At 37.9% G+C, this 14,229-nt stretch overlaps 1 protein-coding gene across 3 annotated transcripts; it reads left to right on the top strand.

Moving 5' to 3' along the window:
• Positions 1-3,403, top strand: LOC116117607 (ubiquitin-conjugating enzyme E2 4-like). Of its 3 annotated transcripts, none has more exons than XM_031403627.1 (6): positions 1-299; positions 418-497; positions 1,022-1,136; positions 1,585-1,637; positions 1,811-1,939; positions 3,091-3,403. In XM_031403627.1, the coding sequence occupies exons 1-6, from the start codon at positions 256-258 to the stop codon at positions 3,219-3,221; spliced, it is 552 nt and encodes a 183-aa protein (XP_031259487.1). In that variant the 5' UTR covers positions 1-255; the 3' UTR covers positions 3,222-3,403. The 3 variants fall into 3 exon arrangements, with proteins under 3 accessions (XP_031259487.1, XP_031259488.1, XP_031259489.1); XM_031403628.1 differs by lacking the exon at positions 1,585-1,637 and adding an exon at positions 1,271-1,323; XM_031403629.1 differs by lacking the exons at positions 1-299; positions 418-497; positions 1,022-1,136 and adding exons at positions 982-1,021; positions 1,336-1,450.
• The last annotated feature ends 10,826 nt before the right edge of the window (positions 3,404-14,229 follow it).

Here is a 14,229-nt window from a genome sequence, read left to right as displayed (position 1 = left end):
TACCCTGTAGAAAAATTCAATAATTAGGCGATGGTACTTGCAAAAGCCGAAAATTTTCAACAATGGGCTGTTATGGTTGTGAGTAAAAAACTAGAAAATTACTGCAAACTTTATGTAGCCGGCTTGCGGGCATCTATATACAGTCCTCGCTTCACTCATTGATGTCTGAACCCACTTTGCTTCTTCTCTCTGTTTCTGGAGAAAGTACTGTATTAATCTTTTTATCACCAAATCCCAACGAATTAAAACCCAAAAATGTGTTCACCAAGCAAACGCCGAGAAATGGATTTGATGAAACTGTAATTTTTTATTATTATTATTATTTTTTTAATTTTCGGGTTTGCGTATAATTTTGATTTTTTTATCTTTTTTTTTTTAATTAATTTATTTTTTTTGGGTTTGATTGATGTGAACTAGGATGATGAGTGACTATAAGGTGGAGACGATCAATGACAGCATGCAAGAGTTCTATGTGGAATTCAATGGACCAAAAGAGAGTAAAACAATCAATTCACTTTTATGTTTCTTTGTTTTTAGATGATCTATGAGTTTAATTCAACTATTTTTTTATGTTTCCTTTCTGGATTATTATTATTTTTTCGGTTGATTGTTTCTATAACAGTGAAGACCAGGTGTAGATGCTCAAAGTTGATGATTTAACTGTAAATAGAGCATTATTTTTTCCACTTGATTTTGATTGCTTTTTTCAGAGTAATCTGGTGTTGTTTTTTGATTTGATCACTTTTTGACTGCTGATATATGCTGCCTTTTATTTATATTTATGTTTATTTTTCCCTTAATTATGTGTTATCATACGAGCTACAACTTTGTTGTTCATTGATTTTCCTCCGTGATTATAGAGTTTATTGGTAAATGAATTTGGGTAGTTTTGGTTTGGAACAAAATGTTCTCCCTCTCTCTCTGTCTTTTTTTTTTTTTATTATTATTATTATTATTATTTTTTTTTTTAATTTTTTTTTTATTAACCTCTCTTTGAGAAGTTTTATGTGGAATGTGAAAGGTCCTTATCAGGGAGGTGTGTGGAAGATAAGGGTGGAGCTGCCAGATGCTTATCCTTATAATTCTCCATTTATTGGCTTTGTTAACAAGATATATCATCCAAATATTGATGAAATGTGAGTTGTGTTATAATTTCACTACTTTTACTTTTTTGAATGATGGTGTATTTTTTTTATGGTCTGTATATGGAACAGTCAATTTTGATAAGTTGGCTGAGGACATTAATTATTTTGTTGTGTTTGAGTTTCAGGTCTGGTTCAGTTTGTTTAGATGTTATCAATGAAACTTGGAGCCCTATGTTTGGTAAACNGAAAGGTCCTTATCAGGGAGGTGTGTGGAAGATAAGGGTGGAGCTGCCAGATGCTTATCCTTATAATTCTCCATTTATTGGCTTTGTTAACAAGATATATCATCCAAATATTGATGAAATGTGAGTTGTGTTATAATTTCACTACTTTTACTTTTTTGAATGATGGTGTATTTTTTTTATGGTCTGTATATGGAACAGTCAATTTTGATAAGTTGGCTGAGGACATTAATTATTTTGTTGTGTTTGAGTTTCAGGTCTGGTTCAGTTTGTTTAGATGTTATCAATGAAACTTGGAGCCCTATGTTTGGTAAACTTTGAAAATTATCATCTTTTATTCATACAATATCATGCTAAATATTGCAGAGCTCTGATATCAATTTCTTTCAACTTTCTTTTTTCCTGTTGCTTTGCCTGTCATTTTAGTGCTGTTCCCATGTGAAGTTGGTGACTGAACTTTCTTTTCTTCAAATTCCTTTGCAGATCTGGTTAATGTATTTGAAGTTTTTCTTCCTCAACTTCTTTTGTATCCTAACCCATCACACCCAATGAATGGAGAAGCTGGTGCTCTAATGATGCGTGATCATAATACTTACGAACAAAGAGTGAAAGGTATCAACTTAAAAATTACTTATGTCTCTAGCTGTGCATTCGCATTTCCAGATGACTTGTTTGAGTATCAAATCCACAATTCATTTTTCTCAATTTTTTAATTGACAGATCCTTGACTAAACTATATGTGCTCTGGTTTGGACCATTATCCTTTCCTAATTGATTTTAGCTTGTAGGGAGTTGTGAATTCACTCTGTAATAGAAATGAAATCAAGCCAACAGAAATGTGCCTTGTCTTCTAACCAGGGCTCTGGGGGTGTGTGGATATTCATATTGCAGGGACATATTACTTCCAAGAATTTGAAGAATGAAACTGTTTACCTTATTTTATTCTCTGATTATAGGAGCAAGGTTGGATGCATATAATAGTCATTTTAAGCTGAACAAGATCCAACACTTCAACCCTCTTTACTTGCATAGCTTTAGAGGAGAATTTTAAATCTCAAAAGGTTTTTCCTGTGGGTTGGAGCTGCAAGTGTTGTTAAAGTTATATATTCATATAAATTGGGAAGAATTGGTGAAGGTAGATACATTCAGCTAGTACATTAACTGGGAACATGGTTGTATTTACTATTTAGACGTGGAAAGGATGGATTAGTTGTCATTTATATCAAACATTGGAAATTATTAGGGTGTTGAAGAGCAGCTATGTTTGTTGCTTTCTTTACTGCATGATCTTTCCAAAGAATTTCTTTACAAGAATTTCGTTTACTAGGGAAACTTTGCAGTGTTCTGGTGTAATTCTATAAAATTGGTTATATATAGCATGAGAGATGATGTGTTTTTATTGCTGTTGGCCTGTTAGGCTGTCTTTTCAGTATCAACTCTGTTCAGTGTAGCCATGTAGTGGTTAACGAAAGGGATGGGAGATTATAAATTTCCATGTTATCGTAACATCTGACCAATTGTGAATCTCTTAGGCAATATATGAATGTCCTTTGTTTCTCCTTGGCTGCAAATTGTTTATTTTTGGGTTCAGAGAGTGTAAAAAAGTTTAGAAGTATTTGTGACCAGAAAATGTAAATTTGAGTCACAATCAAGTTACCATTGAGTTTGACCCACATGCAACAATGTTGTTTATATTGATCGTGGTGATGCATAGATATAAATTCCGAGCTCTGACCCCATGGACGATGTGTCTGATTTTGTAGAGTATTGTGAGAAATATGCCAAGCCAGAAGATGCTGGTCTGGCCGCAGAGGAAAAATCAAGTGATGAGGAGCTGAGTGAAGATGAATATGCATCAAGCGATGAAGCAGTAGCTGGACAACCTGATCCTTAGGTGCAGAAGTGCACCCATTAATTGTCTGTTGTACATTGTATTCAGCTCCTGGAAAATGGAACCTGAAAAAACTGAAGGCTTATGGAAAAACTCCTGCCCCTTCTGTCTTTATTTTCCATGGATGTTGTGTAAATTAATCAACTGTTGTACATTGTATTTAGAGTATTACTTTTAACCCTCTATATTTGAGAATATAGCTAAAACACTCTAGCCCCAATAAAAATTTAAAATTTAACAAAATACTCCCAGCCACCCAATAAGACTGTTGGCCGCTTGCTGCCATCATTGACAATAGTCGGCAATCGTTGGAACGTTGCACGACCGTTACATCTAGTCGACCGTGCGCTGATCTAGTCGGAAGCCTATCTATGGCTGTTTTTGGCCATCGATTTGGTTGTTTTCTACTAGATTTTCAGCTAAATCGACGTATGATCGGTCAAATCTAGTTGGTCGTGCACCGTTTCGGTGACTATTGGTGGCGGCCGACAGTCATCTTCGGTGGCAAGGGTGTTTTGGGTGGTATTCATGTGTTGAGAACCTGGACCCTTAACGCAACACCACTCAATGGATTGTAATTCGGAACTCAAAACCACAGTGTTCAAACTCCAAACTGAACAGAAATATAACAATGCTTATAGAAATANAATCTCTTAGGCAATATATGAATGTCCTTTGTTTCTCCTTGGCTGCAAATTGTTTATTTTTGGGTTCAGAGAGTGTAAAAAAGTTTAGAAGTATTTGTTACCAGAAAATGTAATTTTGAGTCACAATCAAGTTACCATTGAGTTTGACCCACATGCAACAATGTTGTTTATATTGATCGTGGTGATGCATAGATATAAATTCCGAGCTCTGACCCCATGGACGATGTGTCTGATTTTGTAGAGTATTGTGAGAAATATGCCAAGCCAGAAGATGCTGGTCTGGCCGCAGAGGAAAAATCAAGTGATGAGGAGCTGAGTGAAGATGAATATGCATCAAGCGATGAAGCAGTAGCTGGACAACCTGATCCTTAGGTGCAGAAGTGCACCCATTAATTGTCTGTTGTACATTGTATTCAGCTCCTGGAAAATGGAACCTGAAAAAACTGAAGGCTTATGGAAAAACTCCTGCCCCTTCTGTCTTTATTTTCCATGGATGCTGTGTAAATTAATCAACTGTTGTACATTATATTTAGAGTATTACTTTTAACCCTTTATATTTGAGAATATAGCTAAAACACTCTAACCCCAATAAAAGTTTAAAATTTACCAAAATACCCTCAGCCACCCAAGAAGATTGTTGGCCGCTTGCTGCCATCGTTGACAATAGCCGGCAATCGTTGGAACGTTGCACGACCGTTAGATTTGGTTGACCGTGCGCTAATCTAGTCAGAAGCCTATGGTTGTTTCTGGCCATGGATTTGGTTGTTTTCTATTAGATTTTCAGCTAAATCGACGTATGACCGGTCAAATCTAGTCGGTCGTGCACCGTTTTGGTGACTATTGGTGGTGGCCGACAATCGTCTTCGATGGCGAGGGTGTTTTGGGTGGTATTCATGTAAATAGTTTTCAGAACAAGCGTATTACTGTCCAAAATTTTTATTACTTAGAAGTAAAATTATAACAAAATCAAGATTAATTTAGGGTTTAGCGAGGGGTATTTTTGTCCAAAAAAATAATTTATGAGGTTATAAAAGCCATATCGTTCATTTGGGTTAATTGTTATTTGGTAGACATATGAGGGTATTTGTGTCCAAAATTTTTATTAATTAAAGGTAAAACGGGAATAAAATTTGGATTACTCTGATTAATCAAAGAATACCACCCTCTCAGTCAGTAATCAAATAGGGTAATGCTGCATGTAGTAATCAAAATTTCTGGTTTGTATAAGTGAGTTTGTATAAAAAGTTTGTACATGTAGTATTATTCAATCAGATGATCTTATATATTACCTATCCTAATTATTATTGAATTTGATATTAGAAGATTATCAGAATCTTTTATGACTTGATAACCACACAAAATAATGTTTGGAATCAAAGATATATTATCAAATTAATATTCTTAGACCCCTAACCAAACGCAACCTCATGGATATTCTCTAAAATAAGGAAGTAAAATCATAATCAAGTGGAGAATCTGAGTTTAAGGAAGTGAGTTTGGATATGACACAAATCCAAAAGAGGAATGAGATCTCCCATTCTCCTAAAACACTCGATATCCTTCTTCTACTTGGAAAAGCCTCATACAGAATTTTCCAAGGGATAAAAACGTGATGTCGTTATTTGATATAAATTACTCATCAAAGTTCAAACAAATTATCTTAGGGATATAAATATTTTAATTTTTCTATAATATATCAGTCTTCCAATTCAAGATCAATAAAATGTTCAAATTTGATTTGGTTCAGATTTTATCAATGCTTTTTCAAAGTGAAAGAGATATTTCCTCCAATTTTCCTTTTTATTTTTATTTGTTTTTTGTACTTTAAAAAAAAGTTTGCCTAATCTTTGTTTTACTTTTAAAAAATTTTAGGTTGATTTTACAAGGGCCATTATCTTTGTTTTACTTCTAGTATCGGTTTACCTAGATATAAATTGTGGATACATGCGTAAATTATATATATGGATTAAAATCTTTGTTTAATTTTAACAATATGTTAGGTTGTAATTGATGGAAGATAAAATTCTTTAAATCTCTTGCTAGCTCATTAAAGAGCGCCATTACTTGGTGTCAACAGTTGAAAACCCAGTTCCTCTTTTTAGCTCCTGCTTAACAAATAAGGATAAAGTTTACTGTAGCTATTGTGGCAGCCATTTTAACTATATTTTGGTGAATAGGGCGGAAAGACGGTAGACTTTCCGGAAATCTCACACTCAGATGTTGATCGCATTAGTAGGTATTATGAGGAAGACATGAAGAAACAAAGGAAAAGGGTTGAAACTGGAGGTCCAAAATTAACTCCAGGTCCCGAAAAAGAGGAATTGGATAATCTAATCTCTAAACTCAGGGAATCAGAGTTTAAAGATAGACAATTCGGAACCCCTTTAACTCTTTTGAACTATTCTTGAAGGAAATCTCCAAACCCAGTAAAGAGTGAAAGACCGCTACTGCTCTCCAGAAGCATGGAATTTGAGGCTTCAGCTCCACCTCAGCACTTGATTCTCAAATGTAAGGCACTTGATTTGGCCTAAAAATAACACCAGATTCTTTATGCAATTTAATGGCAACACTTATCTTTCCTGTTTTACACAATTCATCGATTAAAGTAATCGATGGATTGTGTCTTTAATTGATGGATTGTGTAAAACAGGGAAAATACGTGTGGACTCCACACACACAAACCTTCAATCAAACAAGTAAAGAGCTCCTGATCAACAATTTTCTATAAGGAATTTGGCAAGTGAAGTTGGTTCAGAGGTTTTTTTTTTTTTTTTTTGAAAGAATATAAAACTTCACTCTTGGAGTGATTAAAGATAAAAAGATGTGTTTGATCCCAAATGAGAGTTATAATCCTATTTATAGTGAATAACATGAAAAAATTAGGGTTTACAGAAGAATGCCAATAGNATGATTCTTGCCACGTGGGTAACTAACTCCCCATTGCGCGCACCCGCTGACTGGCCTTCTTGTTCCTTTTGTAAACGTGAGTAGTAGGGGTCGTATCAATACCCCCCCCTAAAAGACTCACCTTGTCCTCAAGGTGGAAGTGAGGGAACTGCCGATCAATAATGTCAAAGGATTCCCAGGTGGCCTTATGAGAAGGTAAATCCTTCCAGTGGATTAAGACCTCGTGAGAGCCATCCAACAAAGTTCGCACAGAACTTACTTTAGCAGGCTAGACCATCAGTTCCAATTCATCAGTAAGGCAGTCCGGCAGGGGTTGAACTGGGACAGAAGAATGAAGACTCTGCTTCAATTGAGACACATGGAAGACTGGGTGAATTCGGGAAGTGTCAGGTAAGGCTAGGCGATAGGCTACAGCACCTATTTTTTCCAGAATTTGGAAGGGTCCGTAAAAGCGAGGGCTGAGTTTTTCATTGAGCTTGAGAGCCAAGGAGCGGAATTTATAAGGTTGAAGTTTCAAGTAAACAAAATCACCTGGATCAAAAGACACATCCCGACAATGGGCATTGGCTTGGGTGCGCATACGGTCTTGTGCGGCAGTGAGATTGGCTTTCAATTCGTCTAACAGTGCATTCCGGTCGATCATTTGTTGATTAACTGCCTCCACCGAGGAATGGACCTCTGTAAATTTCAGGAGTGTGGGAGGGGCCCGACCATAAAGAGCTTGGAAAGGTGACATTTTAGTAGAGCTGTGGTAGGACGTGTTAAACCAAAATTCAACCCAATGAATCTATTTCGGCCACTGCTTGGGTTTGTTACTTGTGAAACAGCGAAGATATGTCTCGATACAACGATTAACCACCTCCGTTTGACCATCCGTTTAGGGGTGGTATGCGGAGCTGAATTTGAGAGTAGTACCTGCCAAGCGAAACAATTCAGTCCAAAATTTACTGAAGAATAGACGGTCCCGATCAGAAACGATAGACTTAGGAAAGCCATGCAAACGGACCACTTCCGTTACAAACAAGGCCGCTACTTCAGTTGTCGTATAAGGATGACACAATAGCATAAAATGATTGTACTTCGTCAATCGGTCCACCACTACCAGGATGGTGTCGAAACCGAAACTTTTAGGGAGGCCGCCAATGAAATCCATGGAGAGGTCATCAAAAGCCAAATCTGGAATTGGTAAGGGTTGTAACAACCGAGCAGGTTTTAAGGATAGGTGTTTGTTTTGCTGACAAACCCCTCATGCATTGACAAACTCCTTGATGTCTTGCTTGATCCCCTCCCAGAAAATAACACCAGCAATTCGTTTATATATGCGAAAAAAACCGGAATGGCTGTCGCTGGGTGTGCTGTGGAATTCCGCCAGGCTTCGGGGAATGAATTTAGATGTTTTTGGGAGAACCAATCGACCTTTGTACAAGAGACAGCCACGGTGTAATGTATAGTGAGCTCGGGAAGTAGGCTTTGCAATGAGGTCTTGTATAATCTGTTTGAGTTTATCATCTTGGAAGGCTTCAGATGCCAAGTCTTCGTATCCAGGAAAAATAACTGTAGATAAGGCATGCAGTTCAGGGTCAGATTCACGTCGGGAGAGAGCATCTGCTACTTTGTTAGAGCTGCCAGGATTGTACTGAATCTCAAACTTGTACCCGAGTAACTTCGAAATCCATTTATGTTGTTCCGGAGTGATCGGCCGTTGTCTTGTCAAGAACTGTAAACTCCGCTGATCTGTCTTAACGATGAATTTGTTGCCTATCAGGTAGTGGCTCCATTTATGCACTACAAACACAATAGCCATGAGCTCCCTCTCATATACGGACTTCTGTCTGGCAGAGGAAGAAAAGGCTTTACTGAGAAAAGCAATAGGGCGTCCGTGTTGCACCAAGACAGCTCCCAAACCGACGCTTGACGCGTCAGTCTGTATTTCAAAGGGCTCATTAAAATTGGGAGTAGCCAATACTAGAACCGAAACCATCGCTTGCTGCAAACACTCGAAAGCCCGCTATGCCTCAGGGTTCCATTTGAAGGAGTCTTTCTTCAGTAATTGTGTTAATGGCTGGGCAATCTGACCATAATTCCGAACAAATTTTCTGTAGTATCCGGTAAGACCCAGAAAGCCACGTAAACTCTTCACAGTCATTGGAACAGGCCAAGACAACATGCAGTCGATCTTAGCAGGGTCAGCTTCGACACCATTATCGGATATAATGTAGCCCAAATATTCCAGTTTAGCTTGAGCGAATTGGCATTTCTTTTTATTGACCACTAACTGATGCTATTGGAGAGTTTCAAAAACCTGGCGCAATTGTAGGAGATGAACAGAAAAGTTAGGACTGTAAATTAATATATCATCAAAAAATACCAGTACAAATTTGTGGAGAAATGGCCTGAAGATGTCGTTCATAAGAGCTTGGAAGGTTGATGGTGCATTAGTCAACCCGAAAGGCATCACTAAGAATTCGTAATGCCCTTCGTGTGTCCGGAAAGCCGTTTTAGGGACATCTTCCTCACAAACCCGAATCTGATGATATCCTGATTTGAGATCTAGTTTAGAGAATATGACGACATTTCCCAATTCATCAAGCAGATCGTCGATGGCGGGGATTGGGAATTTATCGGGCACGGTGATGTCGTTCAAAGCCCTGTAATCCACACAGAAATGCTAGCTGCCTTCTTTCTTCCGAACTAACAACACCGGACTGGAGAAGGGGCTAATACTAGGCTGAATAATGCCGGCGGCCAACATTTCCCCAACTAACCTCTCAATTTCATTTTTCTGAGTATAAGAATAGCGATAAGGCCGGATATTCGGAATGGAGACCCCATCCTTCAAGGTGATTGAATGGTCCTGACGCCTAAGTGGAGGAAGGCCCGCGGGTTGGTCGAAAATGGGTGCAAATTCAGTTAAGAGAGTTTCGACTCCGGGGTTCACAGTCATTACCTCCTCGGCCCCCTGCTGGACAATGGAGCAAAACTCCACCATAAACCCCTGGTCTTCCTGGTGTAGAGACTTCAGCATGGCTTTTAATGACACAACAGTTTTCACCAGCGACGGATCACCCCTGAGTACTACCAGTTTCCCTTCCACCTCGAATTTCATGGTAAGACACTTCCAATTTGCACAAACATCACCTAATGTACTTAACCACGTAATCCCGAGTACAGCGTCAGCCCCTCCCAAATCAAAAGGAAAAAAATCTTGTACCACCGTAAGTCCTGGCATGACTAACTCTAGCCCCCTACACACCCCTGTACTTCGTACTGTATACCCATTCCCAACCATAACACCAAAAGCCTTTGTTTCTTGTACCCTTAACCCCATCTGTCGAACTAGATCTTGAGAGATGAAGTTGTGTGAAGCCCCGCTGTCAACCATCACGATGACTTCAGAGCCTTGCAAGTTTCCCCGAAGCTTTAGAGTGGTGGATGACGTCAAACCCACTATGGAGTGCATAGATAGAGCTACCAGATCTTCTTCGGTATGGCTTTCTTCCTCAGTTATCACCATTGTTTCAGCTTCCCTCTGTTCTTCCTCTGCATCCGTGACTAACAAAACTTGGAGGGTGCGATTTTTGCATCTGTGAGTTGGCCCGAACTTCTCATCGCACTTGTAACAAAGCCCTCTCTCCCTCTTGTACTGTAACTCTGCATCGGTAAGTCGCCGAAAATGGTTGTCTCTGGAGATCGTTGCTGTTGACTCATGCCCCTTCTCTTCTTTTCCATTTTTCATTTGAAATGGTAGGATGCGATCTAGAGGTTTGAAAGAGTTAGGTACCCACCCAATTTTAAGCGGTTCTGGGCCTGGTGTGAATCTAGTATAATCCCCTCCCTTATTGGTCCATTGGGCTCGGCCCGCTTTCCATTTATTTTTGTCTAACACCCAATTCCTTTCCTCAATCCTATGGGCTTGGTCCATTAGTTCAAACAGGTTGTTGGGCCTGGTTAACCTTAATTCAGCCCGTATTTCTTCCTTCAGCCCACTGGTAAAAGTGCCTATTAAGAGTTCTTCTTCAACCTCCTGCATGGGTGCAGCCAGCAGCTCAAACTGCTCTCGGTAATCGGTCACGGTGGTGGTTTGCTTCAACGTCACCAATGATTCGAAAGCTGACCCCTTGTATGATGGCCGAAAACGCTCAATCAGCGCTTTCTTGCACGTTCTCCAATCTGTGAACGGAACCCGAGAATCCACCCATTGGCGGCCCCATGCACACTGCCGCGGCTTCCAGTTTTTCCCCTTAGTCAAACTTGTTGATCTGGAAATACCTATCGGCTCTGAAGATCCACCCATGAGGATCCTCTCCGTTAAACACAAGTAGCTCCAATTTCCTCACTCTCCGATCTTCCCCTCCACCTCTCTCATTTGATTTTGACGAACTCTGGTTGCGATCGTCATGATTTGCTTGGATCTCGAATGACTCTCCCTTCTCTTTTCCTGGGTTAACCCTTCCCTCCTTCTCATCCTTCACCCTAATCCATTCCCTCAACTCCAGTAGATATTCCTTGATGTTACCGACATCCTCCTTAACTCCACTGATATATTCCTTAACACTTCCCACTTCTCTCTCGATCCCTTCCATTCTCCCCTCCATTCTTTTATTCACCATAACCCACACGCTCTGATACCAATTTGTTGAGAACCTGGACCCTCAACGCAACACCACTCAATGGATTGTAATTCGGAACTCAAAACCACAGTGTTCAAACTCCAAACATAACAGAAATATAACAATGCTTATAGAAATATTGCTGTTTTGATTGCTTGACTGAAATAGAAAATACAGTATAGAAATGGGTATGTAAAACCAGTATGGTAAACACAACGATATCTAGCTCTTCGAGGGGCTAGTTCCTCCCTAAATTCATACTCAAAAATATGTTTTGCTTTTACAATTGAAATTCCCAATTTATATCTGCAACATCACGCCCAAGGCATGATTCCTGCCATGTGGATAACAAACTCCCCCATTGTGCGCACCCGTTGACTGGCCTTCTTGTTAAGCATGATTCTTGCCACGTGGGTAACTAACTCCCCATTGCGCGCACCCGCTGACTGGCCTTCTTGTTCCTTTTGTAAACGTGAGTAGTAGGGGTCGTATCATCATGTAAATAGTTTTCAGAACAACCGGCATTACTGTCCAAAATTTTTATTACTTAGAAGTAAAATTATAACAAAATTAAGATTAATTTAGGGTTTAGCAAGGGGAATTTTTGTCCAAAAAAATAATTTATGAGGTTATAGGAGCCATATCGTTCATTTGGGCTAATTGTTATTTGGTAAACATATGAGGGTATTTGTGTCCAAAATTTTTATTAATTAAAGGTAAAACGGGAACAAAATTTGGATTACCCTGATTAATCAAAGAATACCACCTTCTCAGTCAGTAATCAAATAGGGTAATGCTACATGTAGTAATCAAAATTTCTGGTTTGTATGAGTGAGTTTGTATAAAAAGTTTGTATGTGTAGTATTATTCAATCAGATAATCTTATATATTACCTACCATAATTATTATTGAATTTGGTATTAGAAGATTATCAAAATCTTTTATGACTTGATAACCACACAAGATAATGTTCGGAATCAAAGATATATTATCAAAGTAATATTCTTAGACCCCTAACCAAAGGCAACCTCATGGATATTCTCTAAAATAAGGAAGTAAAATCATAATCAAATAGAGAATCTGAGTTTAAGGAAGTGAGTTTGGATATGACACAAATCCAAAAGAGGAATGAGATCTCACATTCTCCTAAAACACTCGATATCCTTCTTCTACTTGGAAGAGCCTCATACAGAATTTTCCAAGGGATAAAAACGTGATGTCGTTATCTTAGGGATATAAATATTTTAATTTTTCTATAATATATCAGTCTTCCAATTCAAGATCAATGAAATGTTCAAATTTGATTTGGTTCAGATTTTATCAATGCATTTTCAAAGTGAAAGAGATCTTTCCTCCAATTCTCCTTTTTATTTTTATTTATTTTTTCTACTTTAAAAAAAAGTTTGCCTAATCTTTGTTTTACTTTTAAAAAGTTTTAGGTTAATTTTACAAGGGCCATTACATTATCTTTGTTTTACTTCTAGTATCGGTTTACCTAGAGAATAATTTTCATGATCATTAACTTTGTTTTACTGTAAAAATGGCATTTGACTGTGTTTGGCGGGAGGTAAATTGTCTATTCATGCCGATATCACTTGTATTTGAGAGGAGATAAATTATCGATACATGCACAAACCACTCGTATTTGATAAGATATATACATGCGTAAATTTTATATATATATTATTTATGGATTAAAATCTTTGTTTAATTTTAACAATATGTTAGGTTGTAATGGATGGAAGATAAAATACTTTAAATCTCTTGCTTGCTCATTAAAGAGCGCCATTACTTGGTGTCAACAGTTGAAAACCCAGTTCCTCTTTTTAGCTTCTGCTTAGCAAGTAAGGATAAAGATTTACTGTAGCTATTTGTGACAGCCATTTTAACTATATTTTGGTGAATAGGGCGGAAAGACTATTCCTTAAGGATGTAAAAGAGGAAGACTTTGTTTAAAAAAAAGACGGAAAGATAAAGGTTTAGGCAGTCAGAGTTTAAAGATGATCGCTTGAGGGAATTCGGAACCTCTTGAACTCTTTTGAAGGATTATTGAAGGAAATCTCCAAACCCAGTAAAGAGTGAAAGACCTCTACTGCTCTCCAGAAGCATGGAATTTGAGGCTACAGCTCCGTCTCAGCACTTGATTTGGCCTACAAATAAACTAGATTCTTCGTGCAATTTAATAACAACACTTATCTTTTCTGTTTTACACAATCCATCGATTAAAGTCAATTACTTTAATTGATGGATTGTGTAAAACAGAAAAAATACGTGTGGATTGCACACACACAGACCTTCAATCAAACAAGTAAAGGGCTCCTGATCGATAATTTTCTATGAAGAATTTGGCAAGTGAAGTTGGTTAAGGGGTTTTTTTTGAAAGAATATAAAATTTCATTCTTGGAGTGATGAAAGATGAAAAGATGGGTTTGATCCCAAATGAGAGTTATAATCCTATTTATAGTGCTCTAACATGAAAAAATTAGGGTTTAGAGAAGAATACCACTGGGTACACTTCTTTTCAATTTGTTTAAAACCCTCACATGTCCCACATCTAGCCCAATTAACAGACAAGGTCTTCTCATTACTAAACGGGCCTTTCGCCCATAAGGTCTTCTCATAATTGAAATGCAAAAGAAGAATGATACATAACAAAACTCACCGAATAATATTACACCCATAACCTTTTTTTATAAACTTTATCTCACAACTTTGATATCGCAACTCGCAATTAGCCAATTATAGTAAGATTGATGACAACCAAATTTGAAAGTAGTCTTAAGTTGTTTTTCCTTATAACAAAAGTTTACTGTAATGAGTTGTTGGAGAAAGAAATAAGATAACATT

This window comes from Pistacia vera, unplaced genomic scaffold, assembly GCF_008641045.1.
Source record: "Pistacia vera cultivar Batoury unplaced genomic scaffold, PisVer_v2 Contig82, whole genome shotgun sequence".
Taxonomy (NCBI): domain Eukaryota; kingdom Viridiplantae; phylum Streptophyta; class Magnoliopsida; order Sapindales; family Anacardiaceae; genus Pistacia; species Pistacia vera.
The sequence above is the reverse complement of the archived record's forward strand: the minus strand, read 5'-3'. Positions and strand labels throughout refer to the sequence as shown.